The sequence below is a fragment of the Scomber scombrus genome, chromosome 5 (genome assembly GCF_963691925.1).
Source record: "Scomber scombrus chromosome 5, fScoSco1.1, whole genome shotgun sequence".
In the NCBI taxonomy this organism is placed as follows: domain Eukaryota; kingdom Metazoa; phylum Chordata; class Actinopteri; order Scombriformes; family Scombridae; genus Scomber; species Scomber scombrus.
Window position 1 is genome coordinate 30,936,908 of NC_084974.1, and position 17,834 is coordinate 30,954,741.

The 17,834-nt window shown below is 40.8% G+C and overlaps 1 protein-coding gene and 1 pseudogene across 1 annotated transcript in view; one reads left to right on the top strand and one right to left on the bottom strand.

The window, feature by feature from the left end:
* The window catches only part of pak1 (p21 protein (Cdc42/Rac)-activated kinase 1), a 21,345-nt gene extending 15,173 nt beyond the window's left edge, over nt 1-6,172 (top strand). Inside the window, 5 exon segments of the mRNA XM_062419932.1 lie at nt 2,705-2,822; nt 3,173-3,272; nt 3,513-3,709; nt 5,088-5,225; nt 6,067-6,172. Coding sequence (XP_062275916.1) covers nt 2,705-2,822; nt 3,173-3,272; nt 3,513-3,709; nt 5,088-5,225; nt 6,067-6,153 — 640 coding nt within the window. The 3' untranslated portion in view covers nt 6,154-6,172.
* Nucleotides 6,173-11,254: 5,082 nt separating this feature from the next.
* LOC133981046 (protein NLRC3-like) lies at nt 11,255-15,533 on the bottom strand (annotated as a pseudogene).
* Nucleotides 15,534-17,834: the final 2,301 nt, after the last annotated feature.

Sequence of the window (17,834 nt, forward strand, 5' to 3'; positions counted from 1 at the left end):
ACTTCATATATAACTTAATATTTCTAAAGATTTAATGCAGCTTTACATCATTTAAGGATCCATGATTAGTAGTGTACAGCAAAAATGAAAAAAATGAACTCTAAAGGGTTAAAGATGATGGAGCCAATTTAACAGATAAACTTTCCTGTTTGTCCATCTTCTAAAAATGTAAAGATTACTTAAAATAATTCAGTCTTTCCATCTCAGAGATCTCCACGATGACTAAAGCTGATTGTCTTCTGTAGCAGTATCCATCTGTAACCATAAAAAACAATAAATCAGGACATTCGTCATCATTTCTGGACATTTCCATTAATGTTTATAACCCCCCAGCAGCGCTCTCACCACCAAAAACCTCTTTGTCCAGTAATGAGGTGATTAGATGGCGGTGGTGATATTGATCTGGGCTTCCCACCATGTGACATGTTTTCATCAATCACTGTAACGTTTGTGTGCTGCTGATGAAACGCTGCAGTCGGACATCTCAGCAGGCAGGCAGCAGCTTTTTAAGTCTGACGGTTATATTTAGATTTTGGCAGATTCGCACTCGGCTGAGATCCTAGAAATATTTAAAATATTAGAGCTGAGAAAAACAACAATCTGCTGTAAAAAAGAGCTGACTGTGAAATTCCCAGAGTTTCCCTGAACGCACCTCGGCGTCTGACACAGTCCAGATGATTCAGCACTTAAAAAAAACGCCGAGCCGTGAAGAGAGGAGGTTCATCCAGTTCATTCACTGTCGCCGTCACCATGGCAACCTGGGCAAGGAGGGGCCGGCATGTCTGGTTACCATAGTTACCTGTTTTGTCTTTGAAGGGGGGGAGCATTGAGGAGCACATGCGAGACTGGCGAGGACGACGCCGTCACCGTGGAAACGACGTTCCCACTGATTCACTGTGTTAGATTTTTCTAACACAGTCTTTTAAATGCTGCCGAAAGACTCACCGATTACTGTCTAATTAATTAATTAACTTAACAAAACAAAACACATAAAAAAGAACAAACCAGATTACAGCTTCACAGTAAAAATCAGACATCACATCAAGGTTGTTCTCAAAGCTCGCTGATCCGAACACAAGCAGACAGTCGAGACTCGGCGCCGTTCCCACCTGCGTCTATCAGGTGTCTCCGAGCCGTTCCAGCTGATCACTCGACTTCAGATTCCATTACAGTCTGCATCATCTCTCTCCTAGAAGGTCAAAGAGCCACAAACACAGTAACATTAACATCAGTCTGTTTCCAGCTGTTGAGACCAGAAGGATGAAGTCATTCAGCGTTGGCGTGCTGTTACCAAAAAACAACCGCCACATCCTGCGTTGATGACGTGTTTTTCTTTGGATGTGGTCACAATGAGTCGCAGACCTCAGGAAGCGGTTTGAGTGATTGGATCATGATGCTTCTCAGTGGTTATTCAGTGTTTAAGGTGCAATGAAGGTTCATAGACACCACAAAGGAAGTCCTTAAATGAGTGAATAATGTTATGGGAAATAAGTAATCAGAATGACTAATTAATCAGAGGTTCATCATTTCTTCCTCTACTCAAACAAATCAGACCTGATGTATTTCTTCTATATTCAGTTCATCAGTCCAGAGTTAAATGGGAATCAATTGTCAGTCAGTCTTTCCTCCATATTTATTTTTATTGAAGTGAGCAAGGACATAAAATAATGTCTTTTAACCCTCCTGTTGTCCTCGAGTCAAGGGAAGGAAGGGAGGAAGAAAGGAGGGAAAGAAGGAAGGAAAGAAAGAAGGAAGGAAGGAAGGAAGGAGGGAAGGAAAGAAGGAGGGAGGAAAGGAGGGAGGAAGGAAGGAGGGATGAAGGAAAGGAAGGAAGGAAGGAAAGAAAGAAAGAGGGAGGGAGGAAGGAAGGATAGAAGGAAGGGAGGAAAGAGAGAGGAAGGAAATAAAGAGAGAAGGAGGGAGGAAAGGAAGGAAAGAGGGGAGGAAAGAAGGAGGGAGGGAGGAAGGAAGGACAGAAGGAAGGGATGAAGAAAGGAAAGAAGGAAGGAGGGGGGAAGGAAGGAAAGAAGAAGGAGGGAGGAAGGAAGGAAGGAAGGACAGAAAGAAGGGAGGAAGGGAAGGAGGGAAGGAAAGAAGGAGGGAGGGAGGAAAGAAGGAAGGGAGGAAAGAGAGAAGGAGGGAGGAAAGAAAGGAAGGAAAAAAGGAGGCAGGGAGGAAGGAAGGAAGGGAGGGAGGGAGGGAGGAAGGAATGAAAGGAAAGAAGGAAGGAGGGAAGGAAAGATGGAAGGGAGGAAAGAGAGATGAAGGAAAGAAAGAGAGAAGGAGGGAGGGAGGAAAAAAGGAACCGTCAAAACAGACGGGGTCAATTTGGCCCGGGAGGACGACACAAAGGTTAATATACCGTAAAAACCGGTGTATAAGTCGCAGACTACTTTGGGGGGTTTCAATAAAAGTGAGATTTTGACAGATGATGTAAAGAAGACACAAGACAGCAGTTAATTAATATTAAAATGAAAAAGTCTGAAGCCAAATTTACCAAAACATTTTTAAAAAACGTTCTATTATATTGTTTAATGTAGTGACATCTAGCAGAACAGACTTGAGTTGAATTGATTTGAGTTGATTGCAATCTACAACCTCACCACTAGAGGGCACTAAATCCTTCAGACTGCACATTTTAATGTAGATCATTTCGTTAACATCGATACCCTGCTTTTGCTCTTTTTTTACATTGTTACCATAGTTACCTGGTGGGTGACGAACTGTGGGTGGTGATGGAGTACCTGGCCGGAGGTTCGTTGACTGACGTCGTCACGGAAACCTGCATGGATGAAGCCCAGATAGCCGCCGTGTGCCGAGAGGTAAAAAAAGATGAAGAAAATAAAGAAAGCGGACTCTCTCTCTCTCTCTCTCTGTCTCTGTCTCTCTCTCTCTCTCTCTTTCTCTCTCTCTCTCTCTCTGTCCTTCTCCCTCTCTCTCTCTCTCTCTCTCTCTCTCTCTCTCTCTCTCTCTCTCTCTTTCTCGCTTTCTCTTTCTCTGTCTCTCTCTCTCACTTGCTCTCTTCAGCTTCATTGGCATTGACAGATCAACAAACACATCAAAAACAATATAATATAAGGTTTTCTTTTTTTCTCTCTTTCTCTCTCTCTATCTCTCTCTCTCTCTCTCTCTCTCTCTCTCTCTCTCTCTCTTCCTCTCTCTCTCTCTCCAGTGTCTGCAGGCGTTGGAGTTCCTCCACTCGAACCAGGTCATCCATCGAGACATCAAGAGTGACAACATCCTGCTGGGCATGGACGGCTCCGTCAAACTCAGTCAGTCCCAGACAGTTTGTACTCACATTATAAAGGCTTAGTGATGAATCAGTGTGGTTACAGGGTTGCTGTTGTTGCTTATTTTGGCCAGCAGGGGGAGCTGTGAGTCTATTTAGACCAGTTATAGTATCCAAACACTGATGACAGAGATCAACTCATATATCTACATTTACCAGGTTTCTTGTTTTCAGGTGATGAACTAACTTTGTACTCTCTCTCCTCTCTCCTCCTCTCTTCCAGCTGACTTTGGGTTTTGCGCTCAGATCACTCCGGAGCAGAGCAAACGCAGCACCATGGTCGGGACTCCGTACTGGATGGCTCCGGAGGTCGTGACCCGTAAAGCGTACGGCCCCAAAGTGGACATCTGGTCTCTGGGCATCATGGCCATAGAGATGGTGGAGGGGGAGCCGCCGTACCTGAATGAAAATCCTCTCAGGGTGAGTCTGTCATGGAAGAAGCTCCGAAAACTGATGAGAGCAACACGTGTGTATTGGTTAGATGTAGTTTTGGCTAAATTATTGGTTGTTTGTTAAACCGTAATGTTCCCAGGCGGAACTGATGTCACTTTATTATTAGATTATCTTTTTGAAAACACTTTTACATACAAAGTATTTGTCTTAAAAGCAGCATCAGGTTTGTTAAAATGTATATTTTGTATTTTTGTTGGTTTTATATCATTTGAAATGACATTTGCACCATTTTTTTTACCAAAAGTAAGACTGAATGCTCCTGAAAATGTCAAATGGTGTAACCACAAAAGAATGATAAATATTACATATTTTATCCACATTTATTCACATTTTAACCCCTTTAAAGTTGACTAAACCACATGGACACAATAAAACGTAATTGGACTCATTCACAAGTACAAACTAAACTAAGTTAAGTGCAGTGTTCATAACTAGGAGTTAAATAACTGTTTAAAAAAATCTTCAGCACCCTGACAGATGAGTGCTACAGAAATGAAAGATTCACACACTGCATTAATGGAAATGTTTGAAGGTGTTTTTTTATCTTTTAAATAGTTTTGTTTTACCATGATCCAAAATATCAGCTGTACATTGAGTGTTGAGATCGGTGTAATTCTTCATATCACCACCGGATGGCACCAACATGAAGGATTTTAAAGTCTCCCACATGTTGGAGTTTTCATTTAAACAAACTAAAGCAATGTTTACATATTCACTGTTACACACTAAAAACCATTGTGTGTATCTTTTTCATCTAACAACACAAAACATTGCTTTATGCTCCTTTTATGTCCTTTTAAATGTGAAGCACTTGGTGTATGTCATTTGTTTTGTTGTAAAGCACTTTGAGCTGCACTTGGATGAAAGCTGCTATACAAATTAAGTTATCATTACTATTATTATTATTATTATTATTATTATAAATTCTCAGATGCACACAGCCGCTACATAATGGAGAAAACTCAACTACTCAAGTTTAATTTTTAGCATCAAACAGTTGAAAATCTTGCTTTTCTTGCACTTAAAGGAAGATTTAAAAAGAGCTGCAGGGCATCCAGACAAAAATCCTTTTAATTAACAATTTATTAATATTAATAACTGATGACTTTATCTAATTTCCTTAAAGAATTATTAATATTTAATTATTAATTATTAATAACTGCAGATCTGGTGATGGTCAGCTTCATCCTCATGGTCTATATCACTCTGCTGGTGCATCACTCTGATCTCAGCACACTAAATTCTCATGTAGATCAACAGCAAGGGGAGACTGCTCCGTAGCTCCACTAGAAGTCACAAACTGATGCACGCGGGATGCAGACTAACTCCTCGCTGTGTTTTCTAGGCGCTGTATCTCATCGCCACCAACGGGACGCCGGAGCTGCAGAACCCGGAGAAACTGTCGACGACATTCAGAGACTTCCTGAACCGATGTCTGGAGATGGACGTGGAGAAGAGAGGGTCGGCTAAAGAGCTGCTGCAGGTACTGTGTGTGTGTGTGTGTGTGTGTGTGTGTGTGTGTGTGTGTGTGTGTGTGTGTGTGTGTGTGTGTGTGTGTGTGTGTGTGTGTGTGTGTGTGTGTGTGTGTAGAAAAGTTGAATCTAGAAAACCAGCTGGATGTTTTTTAAGCTTTCTATCACATTTTTTAATTGACCTAGTTTGACCTAAGTGTGTCTTTTTGAAGTTGGGCTGCTGGCTCTCAGACTGACGGACAGTCGTGTACAGTGCAGAGACGTGTACGCGGGGATTTAACTGAGCAGCAGAGCGAGTTGTGTAACTGAACGATGACTCAGAGGTCAAACTGCCGCTGTGCACCCAAAATGGTTTTCAGAAGGAAAATCTGTGAAAGAAGCTGCATTTTTGGCTGTTTCTAAGTGCCGGCTCGAGACGCTTCTGTGTATTAGGAGAACAGTAATTCCACCTTTAGCTCACAGTGGTGCAATGTACTGAAGTAAAGCACAAGAACTTTACTACATAAATTTCACAGCTTTACTGACTTTGAACAGTCGGATCTTTAAAAAGACATATTCAGCTCTATATTAATATTCTGTGTCTCTACTGGAATATCTTTGCATGATTTCCAGTTAAAAACTCCTTATTTATCTTCTACTGGTCCTTAATGCAGCGCCTCAGTTCAGCCTCTGTCTATTAACAGGCCGTTTTAGCTCCTGTCTCTTTAAGATGAATGATGAATTAACTGTTTTCTTTTCTTTTGTACTGTGCACTGAAACATGTTTCTTTATTTTCTCCACCTGATCCCCTTCCTCCCCCCTTCCTTCACCTCCTTCTCCCACTCCTCTTTCTTTTTCTTTCCTCTCTTCCAGCATCAGTTTCTGAAGATGGCGAAGCCTCTCTCCAGTCTGACTCCGCTCATCGTGGCGGCCAAGGAGGCGGCCAAGAACAACCGCTAGCGAACCTTTGCACTAGTTCTTTTTAGTCTGTCGCTCCTTTCTGCCCCCCGTCTGCCATCCCTCCTTCTTCTCTCTTGGGGAAGACGGGAAGGCGTCTGGCTGCCCCTACAGTCTTTTTCTCCCTACTTCTTTTTAGTCTTCTGCAACCTGCACCAACTGCCCCCCCCCCCTTTAAACCCTGCCATGACCTCGGACCCCAAGCTTGACCCCCCCTCCACCACTCCATCCCTTCTTTTACCCTCACAGGGAGAGAGAAGGGTAGTTTCTTCTCTGTCGCCTCTTTTGTTGACACTCTGGACTCGGTGAGGAGGACGGGCACTAACTGAATGACATCATTGATCGTGTGATGTCATCGCTGATGTCATCGCTGACATCACCGCGCCCCCCCCCCCACCCGGTATGATCAACCCAGTGTGGGAGAGCGAGAGAGAGCCCAAAGACTCATGGGAGTTTTGTTTTTTAACGTTGTCTGTTAAAGCCCCGGACCACAACAGCCAATCAGCACCTTCTGCTGCAGACTGTGTGTGTGTGTGTGTGTGTGTGTGTGTGTGTGTGTGTGTGTGTGTGTGTGTGTGTGTGTGTGTGTGTGTGTGTGTGTGTGTGTGTGTGTGTGTGTGTGTGTGTGTGTGTGTGTGTGTGTGTGTTAGCTAAGGTCCTAGCTTCCTGTCATTGGTCTCTGGGTTTCAGTCGGATTTATTTCTTCATCTTCTCTCTAAAAAGTGCATTTTAATTTTCTTTTTTTAAATCAATCTTTCTGTGTGTGTGTGTGTGTGTGCGTGTTTGTTTGGACAGGGGGAAGGAAGGGGGGGGGGGGGCTGATGTTTGCATATTGATTAAGTTGATTGTAGTGTTACCTTGTGTAGTTTTCGACAGGGAGCAGGTGAGCGTTGGTACTTTTTGTCCTGTCTGCAGTGTGAGTTGTGAGTTAGAGAATATTAAATATTAATAATGAGGAAACACTGGCGCTCCCAGAGCCACCGATGGACTGAGTTTGGAGGGTTTTTTGGAGGTTTTCAGGACCAGTTTCGTTCACTCTTGAGGTTCTTTATACTTTAATTAATCTTCGTCTTTAAGTAAATAACTGAGTCTGATTCTGGCCTAGCTTCAGATCTCAGAGTCTCGCTTATTTCTGTCAGAGAAGCTCGACTGTTTTCTAAAAAACTGAGTAAACTATGTGTAACCCATCTAACTCTGCAGCTCTGCTTGCTTGTGTCCAACAAGTGGCCAAAAACAAAAAATCAATGAATTCAGCTTTAAATGATCGTAATGTGATTTCGTAATGTGACTTCATTCAGCGTTCCTGATTCTTTTTTTCTTGGAGTTGTCTCAGCTCATGTTGGCTTTCTCCTCCTCATAAAAAAAGTCATTTGCTGCTCATTGTTGATTATAATATTTATTTATTTAATTTATTTTTTTAAAAGGCTTCCATGATTCTGGTTAATCAAAATAAATATAACGCTGGAATTTGGCTCAGTTAAACCCGAAATGTTTTCTTATCAGAGCTTTTTGTCATCTCAGTATAATAAGAAAACAAGCTTGGTCCTAAAATGATGAAAATGTCGACAGCAGTAAATGAGCTCCTGATCTTCTTTTAAAGGTGCAGTCGAGCAGAATGAACAAGGCAGAAATGAAATATAATATCCTTAAGTATCTTTTAGTTAGTGTACAAACACTGGCTCTAGAGAAACAGCCTTTTGCATTTTCAGCAAGTTTAACAGCCATCATTGGTTCTTCTAGGGTGACGGTGAGAGGTTTTCAATTGGTTGCAATCTGGCACTTCACCACTAGATGGCACTAAATCTTACACACTGCACCTTTTTAAAGCTAATGGCATCAATTAGCTTTAAAAAAAAAAGTTGGTTTTCACCATTACCAGCTCATTTATTGTGTCTTCAGACATCTAAAAATCTACAGGAAATTATAAAATAAGTTGACATCATCATATGTGAAGAGTAGTGGGGTCTTTACCTGTAATCCAACCTGCCAAACTCAGTCCATCTACCGGTTTTTTGGGACTTCACTGTCTGCTGCGGGCTGGACGCTGAGACTGTGAGAGTGAGAATGTGCATGTGCAACGACATTTTATTATTTTTCTTCTTTTGATACGGTACGTTTAAAAAGAAAAAAAAAGACAAAAAAAATGATAATGAGAAGAAGAAATGAGTCGTAAAGTGACGATACATGAAGGACGCTTGTGTACGATAGGAAAGATGACATGTAATCCTATTTTCAGAAGAATGACAAAAATACAAAGTTGTATTTTTTCTTTTTTCCTGCCTGGAGGACTATCTGATAAACCCCCCCATCCCCACACACCCCTATCCGACCCCCTCCAGTACCATGAGGTGTATATTTTACTTGCAAGAAAAAACTGCGCTGACAAAAAAAAAAAGACGACAAAAATCTGTTCAGCTTTTGTTTACAGATTAATTTAGTTCTTTTTATACTTAATCAGTGTCAGAGAACCAGATCACCGCACTGGTCTTGATTTGGGTTTGAAATATCAAGATTTGAGTATTTGTTGTAGTTGTTTTTTTCTTTTTCTGCTGATTTTAAAGGAACAGATTTTCTCCCAAATGCTACAAACTTGTCTTGTAACTAAATGGGGGTCACAGGAGGTTCAAAATCCTGCAAGAGCCAAAGTTTCCATCAAACTGCCACGGGTTGTTGTTCGCTCCGGATTCAGATCAGAGCGCCAAGAAACACCTGCAATGTTAAAAAATAAAAAATAAAACAAGTAGATCGAACCGTTTCCAAAACATCTGAACTAAACTATCACTATGATTTTTCTGCTCTTAGGTTTATTTTTTTACTTATAGTGTCGACGTACCTCTGGCCTTAAACTGTTTCAAAGGTGCAAGACTACTTTGGTACCGGTCTTGAAAGCAAAAAAAACACCGGCAACATTTTTAGGCAAACCGTGAATGCTGCTGTCTGCTGGGAGAGAGGAGGGATCCGATTTAAAAGTGTCTTTGAGGAAGACGATGAATGACACAACGGTTCAGTGTGGAGAACGGGGGCTGAAAACACATTAAACTGCCTGAAACTGTTGCCATCGTGTGTGTGGTGTGTGTGAGCGCGTTTTTTTGCGTGTCCTGAACCGAATCTCTGCACACAGCTGGACTGGACTGAGATCGCTATTAATGGTCTGAAACATCTTAAAAAATCAGGTGAACTTTAAAGTTTTGCTGTCATCAATGAAGAATCAATCAAACCTTGGTACGATGTCATTTTTACCTCTTCATAAGCTCATATTAATCTGATAAATTAAAACTGGATGATATATTATTGTTGAAGCAACTGCAAAGTCGCAGAGATGCAGTTTCATAATGTTCTAGTTGGATAAATGATCACTTAAATAAGGTACGACTAAGGCCATACACAGACTCTATAGTCCCATCATATATATGACATTTTATACCATGATATTATTATATATCTTGATTCTAATAATAATAAATATCTTTGGTAAAAATAAGAGATTAGAGGTGAAGTCAGACTCAGTCCAGAGTCTGAAGGGGTTCTCGGTTCAGTCCAGGATGAGACGGTCAAATGAAGTCTTCACCCCCCAGTGTATCAGAGCCATAATTTATCTGTTTATAAGTCATTTTTGATTATTTGAAACACTGAAAAATGAAAACAATAAAACTGTACAAAAACTGAGAACATGGTCTACTGTTTTTTTTTTAAATTTCCTGTTTCCTGAACTGATAAATATAATGAATGTGAACATGTTGAATTTAAGGCACTGTTATCACTATGAGTAATGTTTGTAGAGGCTGTTAATCTTTGCAATAGGACTGAATTTATGAGTGAAATGAAATTACAGCTTCCATTTATTATTTATTATTCAATTTATTGACAGTAACCATGAATGCATTCTCATTGGTTACCCTTTAAATTTGACTAAACCACATGGACAAAAAGTCATTGACCCCAATACAAAAAAACCCCTCAAATCCTTTTATCTAATCCAGCAGAAGTGGTAGTATGCTATCAAGCAGGCCTGCATTGACGTTAACTTGATACATTTAATCAGTACAGTTCCTCACAGTGACCACTAGATGGCAGCGATTCATTACAAAATACTCAGGTCAACGTGAGTTTATCCAACATATTATTGAGCTATGTCACCTAAAATAAGAAAAGAAATCCTTATAATAATGAATGAATAATGAGCCTGTCCTGGTGAGCTCCTCCATACACCAACCAGTGTTAAAACAGACTGTTACACAACATTTAAAAAAAAATCCATAAATGTATAATGGCTGCAACATAATATTTCAATAAAGTATAAACATTACAGATCACTGATGGACCTTTGGCAAACTAACAATTAACAAGCATGTTTAAATTCAGTCAAATTACCTTTTATCTTAAATAACATATAAGGTACAATTATTTCTCAAATTCAAATTCATCAGAAATCTATATTACCAAAGTAGTAGTAGTAGTAGTAGAATATTACCAAAATTGACAAATGATTAAAAATATACAATATAAAAATAACAAACATCAAATACAATATAGTAAAAAATAGTGAATGATGTAATCACACAGAAACATGTATAGCAGAGCTTTTTCACACTTTCTTTACAGTTTGTAAATATCTTACATTGAATTTTGGCATCATAGTTTTGTAACATAACCTTGGTAAGTTACCTGTCTGGTTACCTGTCTATACACATAATATACCAAATTACCACTGTTTAATGTTTCCAGCTGAGACTGTGAGAAAACTACAACACGTCATCATTATTTCTACTTTGCTGCTCTGACTGTGGTAAAACAGCGACGTCTCACTCTCTCCCAGCAGTAATCCTTCTCCTGCTTAAAGTCACAGTCAATTCTCTTCTGCTTCATTCATTAGTTTTAGTCCTCGTTAACTCTCAGTGTGATTCTGAGACGCTTGATCAATATGAGCCCAGGCTCAGAGTCTGACTTATAACACCTGTTTTGACTTTTCTGCATCAAACAGCTCATGTTCAGAGACTTAAGTGAAGACGACAAAATTCAGATCCAGACTCCAGATGGATCATCAGGATCCAGCTGATCCTCTCTCAGCACTCCTGAATGTTCACTTACACTCTGACGAAGATCATCATTCCTTCCAGCTGATGAGAGAAGAAAAAACAACAGAGGTCATAAATGAGTGTTTAGTGAGACTGACTTCATCAGCTGTCAGTCAGTGATGCAGTACATCCAGTATAAAGAGCAGCAGGGACTTCAGTCCTGTTCAGACCAGAAGTGGAACAGCTGTGCAGCATAGCTTGCTTCCTTTCAGCTCTCATGTTAACGTGTTGTGTTGCAGATTTCACTGAAGTACACAGAGGAAATAAAGTGCTGAGAGTCATGAACACATCATTACTGCAGAAACAGAGACATTCACTCATCAGTTTACTGATGGATTTACTGCTGATACATGTCAACTCTTATCAAAGTTTAAAGCTACAGAGTCTCTGTGGGATTTGAAGATGTTTCCTGCTGTTAAATCATCACATGACAATCAGTCAGAGCTTTCAGATAAACAGCTGCTGTGATTCCTGGACTTCAGCAGAGGTTCTGGTCTGTATAAAGACCACATGGTTACTAAACGTAATGATGCTTGTGTGAAATCAGAGCCAGTGATTTGCAGGCTGCAGTCAGACTGATCTTAGAGCTCTGACAAAGATGAACTGATCAATTGTTTAGTGTTGAAATGAGAGAACAAACACTTTGAGATCAGATTTGATGGTGTGACAGTTTGATGATGAGGACCACTGTCTCTATACATCTTGTAAGGCTGTCAGCTGTAATCTAGCTTTATTTCCTGCAGACATCAACACAACAACCACAGTCGTGTTCACATCAACTCAAACACATGATCACAACAAGCTTCTGGCTCATCTGATTGGCTGACTGTTCTCTCTCTCTCTATCTTTCTGTCCAATCCTGAAGTCTGTCACCATTCTCCTCTCACAGCTTCACTGAGGAAAGCAGCACTGAGAAGGTTGGAGGTTCACCAGGGGGGTATTCCAGAAAACGGGTTATGTGGAAAACTAAGAGTAAGTTAACCCTGAGATGAGGGAAACTCTGTTATCCGTTCCTGAAAGAGGGGTAACTGAAACTCTCACCATGGTAACTGACTCTATGAACATAACCTGTTCGCTGGCAGGTTTTCCTTAAGAAACCCTGAGTTTTTACCTGTCTCCTCCCACCTGAAGCAAGCTGCCAGACATGGGTTGTCTCTTTCTTCTCAATTCGATAAATATCGAGGCAGAATTCATTCGCAATGCCGTATGTAATCTTATTTTTAGGAAGTATTTTATTCATACTGTATACACATCGTCACATTTTAGTCTTAAAATCAATTACTCCAATATTTATAATATAAGTAAAATTGTGTAAAATGTTATTCTACTAAGCAGGATATTAGATGAGAGGACATATGTGTTAAAACACCTTTCTGTTGGAGGTTTAAATTACTACATGTTAAAATAGCCACTGAATAAATATTTTCTTTGTTTAATAGCCTACGTCAACTATGAATATAATCAAAGCGAGGTACAATCATAGCCCAGCAAAATGTGCCTTACTTTTCTGAATTATGTTTTTGTATTTCATTTTTAGCTGCTTCCAATGACGTTACACCATTTTTTCACCTGTATGCTACAATTTTACGTGAGGAATGTTAATTCAGTGGAGTAGTGCATTCAAACTTAAGCACCGAGTCGGGCAGCAGTTTTCTCCCATGCTGCTGCTTCTCTCTCCTTAGCGTCTGACACTGAATCAGACAGTTTGTTGTTACTTAGGTCCAGATATGTCACATGAGGGTTGGACTTCAGAGCTGAGGCCACAACTTCACAGTGAGACTCTGAAAGTCCACAGCCAGAAATTCTGTAATGACAAATATATTGCAACATATGTTAAAAGAGGAAATGAAAAAGGACACTTTACATTTACTTCATGCATTTGGAAACAAAACAGTTTGATATTCTTTATTTTTATTTACATTTACTCTTCACATGAGTGGATCAAATAATCTTTGTGTTTCAGGAGCATTTCTATTTATTTAATAGACAGCAACAGTTGAGAGATAACAGGAAACAAGAGGAGAGATCAGCAGATATTGCAGTTATATGGCATCTTAACCAATAAGCTACCAGAACAGTCCCAGTTCAGCTGATGGTGTCTCACTGTGTTTGAATGAAACAATAATTCTCATCACTCTCTGTCAGACCTTCAAACCTGCAGACCTGCGTCCTGTAGATTAAATCTACTGATCTACACTGATTTATAATGATAATCACATCTGGACTTACTGAGCCTTTCTGCAGTTCCTCACAGCTGGGATCAGTCGCCGTCGTCCCTCCTTTGATGTGTCGTACTTCTTCAGGTTCAACTCATCCAGAACCTCCTCTGAAATCTGAAGCATGTAGGCCAGAGCTGAGCAGTGGATCTCAGAGAGTTTCTCTGATCTGTTCTCTGACTTCAGGAACTCTTGGATCTCCTGATGTACTGAACGGTCGTTCATCTCCATCAGACAGTGGAAGATGTTGAGGCTTCTGTCAGGAGAGAAATCCTCCTTCAGGTTGTTGATGACTCTCTGGATGGCTTCTGGACTGTTCTATGTCTGACCCAGCAGGTCTCCTAAGAGACTCTGGTTGGACTCCAGAGAGAGACCATGAAGGAAGCGGACAAACAGGTCCAGGTGGCCATTTTTACTGCTGAGAGATTTCTCCATGGCTCCCTTCAGGAAAACCTCCAGAGATGTGTAATCATGGTTACTATCAGGTGGTTCATGGGTATCAATGTTTCTGAAATGAGCAGAATTGTTCTTGATGAAAGACTTTGGTCTTGATTCTCTGTGTTTGTTGTCTTCTCCCAGGAAGTTCTCCAGTATCTCTGTGTTCCTGTTGGTGTAACAGTGGTACATGTAGACTGCAGCCAGAAACTCCTGAACGCTCAGATGAATAAAGCTATAGACTGATTTCTGGAAGATCACACTCTTTTGAGGATCTCTGTACAAAATCCTGATAACACAGAGGCCTCTGTGATAACAAGACCACACTGCTCCAGGTCTTCTCGGTAGAACAGGATGTTTGCTTTCTCCAGTTGTTCAAACGCCAGCCTCCCCAGCTTCAGAAGAAGTTTCCTGTCAGCCTCCGTCAGCTCCTGTGGACTCGTCTCATGTCCCTCATCATACTTGTTCTTTTTCCTCTTTGTCTGAACCAGCAGGAAGTGTGAGTACATGTCAGTCAGGGTCTTGGGCAGCTCTCCTCTCTGGTCTGTAGTCAATATGTCCTTCAGAACTGTAGCAGAGATCCAGCAGAAGACTGGGATGTGACACATGAGGTGGAGGCTCCTGGATGTCTTGATGTGTGAGATGATTCTGCTGGACTGCTCTTCATCACTGAATCTCCTGCTGAAGTACTCCTCCTTCTGGGCGTCAGTGAAGCCTCGTACTTCTGTTACCCTGCTAACACATGAAGGAGGGATCTGATTGGCTGCTGCAGGTCGGGAGGTTATCCAGATGAGAGCCGAGGGAAGCAGTTTCCCCTTGATGAGGTTTGTCAACAGCACGCTGACTGATGTCTTCTGTGTGACATCAGACACAACCTCACTGTGGTTGAAATCCAGTGAAAGTCTGCTTTCATCCAGGCCGTCAAAGATGAACAAAACTTTACAGACAGCAAGCTTCTCTGCTGTGAGCTTCTGTAATGTTGGATAGAAAACATGGATCAGCATGAGCAGACTGTACTGCTCATCTTTGATCAAGTTCAGCGCCCTGAACGAGAACAGAATCAGCAAACTGATATCTTGGTTTTTAGAGCGCTGTGCCCAGTCCAGAGTGAACTTCTGCACTGTGAAGATTTTTCCAACACCAGCCACACCGTTCATCAGAACGACTCTGATGTGTTTCTGTTGGTCAGGTAAGACTTTAAAGATGTCGTGACACTTGATTGGAGCGTCATGGAAGGTCTTCATCCTGGCTAGTTTCCAGGATGAAGACCTTCCATGACGCTCCAATTCAAGCTGCCTCACCTCATGTTGGGTATTAACCTCTTCACTCAGTCCCTCTATGATGTAAACCTCAGTGTAGATGCTGATGAGGAGGATTTCATTTCCTGCTTCATCAGTCACACGTTCACACCTGCAGCTCAGACTGATCTGATGTTCATCTAAAACCTCCTGCAGACCACTTTCTGCTGAAAGAGAAGAAGAAAATATGTCTCACTATGTTAATGTTCAGTAAGATAGAGGAGGTAGATTCCTGTCCTGTTTTCAGAGATGATGACATCAGCAGACAGATCTTCAGTCTTACTTTGTACAGTGCTGGTCTGACTGTCTGTCTGCAGTCCAGGTCTGGTTCTGGGTCTTTCTGCACACTGGGGACAGGAGGAGTCTCCTGATGAAGCAGACTGGTCCCAGTATGAGGTGCTGCACTGTCTACAGAACCAGTGTCCACAGCTGGTAGAGACTGGATCCTTCAGGACGTCCTGACACAAAGAACAGCAGGACAGCTGCTCCTCCACAGAAACAGTCCTCCTCTTCCTCTCTCTGTCTCTGTAAATTATTCACAAGGAGGGATGTGGAGTCAACACATTGTTAAAGCACAAGGATACACACAATATGTTGTGGTAAATTTTGTTTCTTAACAAGAAAACTCCACAGGGCTCCTAAAGTTACTCTGAGTCATTAAAAGTAAGGAAAAATAAGCATGAGGAAACTGAGCCAAACAGAAAAGTCCACTCTGAAAACTACCATAATGCTGCTCTTTTGTGTTGTGCTGCTGAACAGAGAGCTCTGCTAAATATCTTCATTATGCATCTTTTCATTGTGTTTCTCTCTCTCTGTTTTTGCTATAGTCTCTCTCCCTCTGTGTGAGTGTGATACAACAGTTTTTTCACATTTTACTTTTCTCCAATGTTAAACATTAGACTCAGTTTCAGCTGCAGCAGGCTGTTTCTATATATCCATATTACCTTCTCCCATATTTTGTACCTCAATTTTCTTCCATTTTACCTGCACAAACCCTGCTCCAGTCCTCTAGTTACAGGAACGTTACATAACTGCGAGGACGCAGAAACCAGGAAAAGACAAAAGGGAACAATGTTTGAAGACGTCACCACTGTGATTTCATACTTTTCTGACACAGTTTAATCTGTGAAAACACTGAATGAATATGAAACATATCCTGAACATTTATCTCCTGTAAACTCAGTTTGTTTGTAGAATCTGTTTCATGCAGGTAGTTTGACTGAATCATTTACAGACATTTCATGAGCTACACAGCTTCATTAAACACATCAGCTGCTACTTTATATCTAGATGGTTTAACTTGCTGCAGATCTTCAGACACTCACTAATAACTGATGAAGATGGTTTAATAGAGTGTGTGTTGTCAGTCAGTGGTGTTTGATTTTAAATGACATTTCAACACTGAATCATCTTCAGGTCAGTTTACAGTAGAAACAGTCTCTTACTTTGTGTCTGAGGGTCCAGGTTCATTACTGAAGAGTGGAGGTAAACCTTTAGACCGGTCACTCTTCATAGAGGGACAGCTGGATATTAGAGACTCTGCTCCGTCCTCCTCTTCCTCCAAATCATTCATCTTCTGGAGTCTGAGAGGTAAACCAGTAACACTGGAGACACACACACACACACACACAGTATAATAAACCCAGTCCTGCCTCTCATGTTAGTTCTGTATCTTCTTATTAGTTTACATGACTTTAACTACAACCATGTGTGTTTTCTGTCCATCACAAAGATAAACTTTGACTCTGGTTTAAATCCAACAAACAGACTTCAGATAAACATCTGTGTTGTTCTTAACTGTGACTTCTCTCTATTTTAACAGAACCAGTGAATCACGTTACATCAAAGGAAACAACATTTGAACAAGATTCTGTTTACAGCTTTGTTATTTTTTTCTTCATATCAACCTCTGGACTTTGCACTACATTGTAAATGTATCTTTTTTTTATTGCAATATCCAGATTACACATTCACTAATGTGGATCTCCCAGTTTGGTAACCTTAAGAGATACTGTATGAAGGTCAGTGTCAGTATATCTACATGCAGCCTCATGTCATAATCATCCCATATTCATCACCCTAACAGTTATTATTTTTAATGAATTTATTGTATCTATAGGCAGTTTCTTTCAGTCCCTGCTGAGAATAAGGAGTTGAAGGCTGAATCCTTTTCTGCCTTTCCTCCCTGGACTTTCAGACACTCACCCTGATTCACACTTGCTGTTTTCCTCCTTCTGCTCTCATGACTCTAAATGGTGTATGAACAACCCTAACCCTAACCTGTTGTTTGCTCCTCCCACCTGCTTGCTGCTTTCGCACAGTATGAACAAAAACCCAGCTGATTCCTACATGTAATGGGAACCAGTATCCAGTATATATTGTGTGCTGATCACCCACAAAACATAATGTGGAAGATTGCAAAATGAATTGGGAGGGAAAGAGAGCTAGAAAATAGAAATATTAGCGAGAAAAGATGGTTTTGAAGATATTTGTGGGTGTATTTCTTTTAAAAGAGGACAGCAGTTCTTGCTTACAGTCTCAGTGTTCACACTGGCTAAAATATCCTGGACTTTCTATGTACTGTATGCTCCTAGAATTGTTGTAAGATGACATTTTGGAAGTAATATTTTGCATTACTTACTATTCCTCAACACTGACAC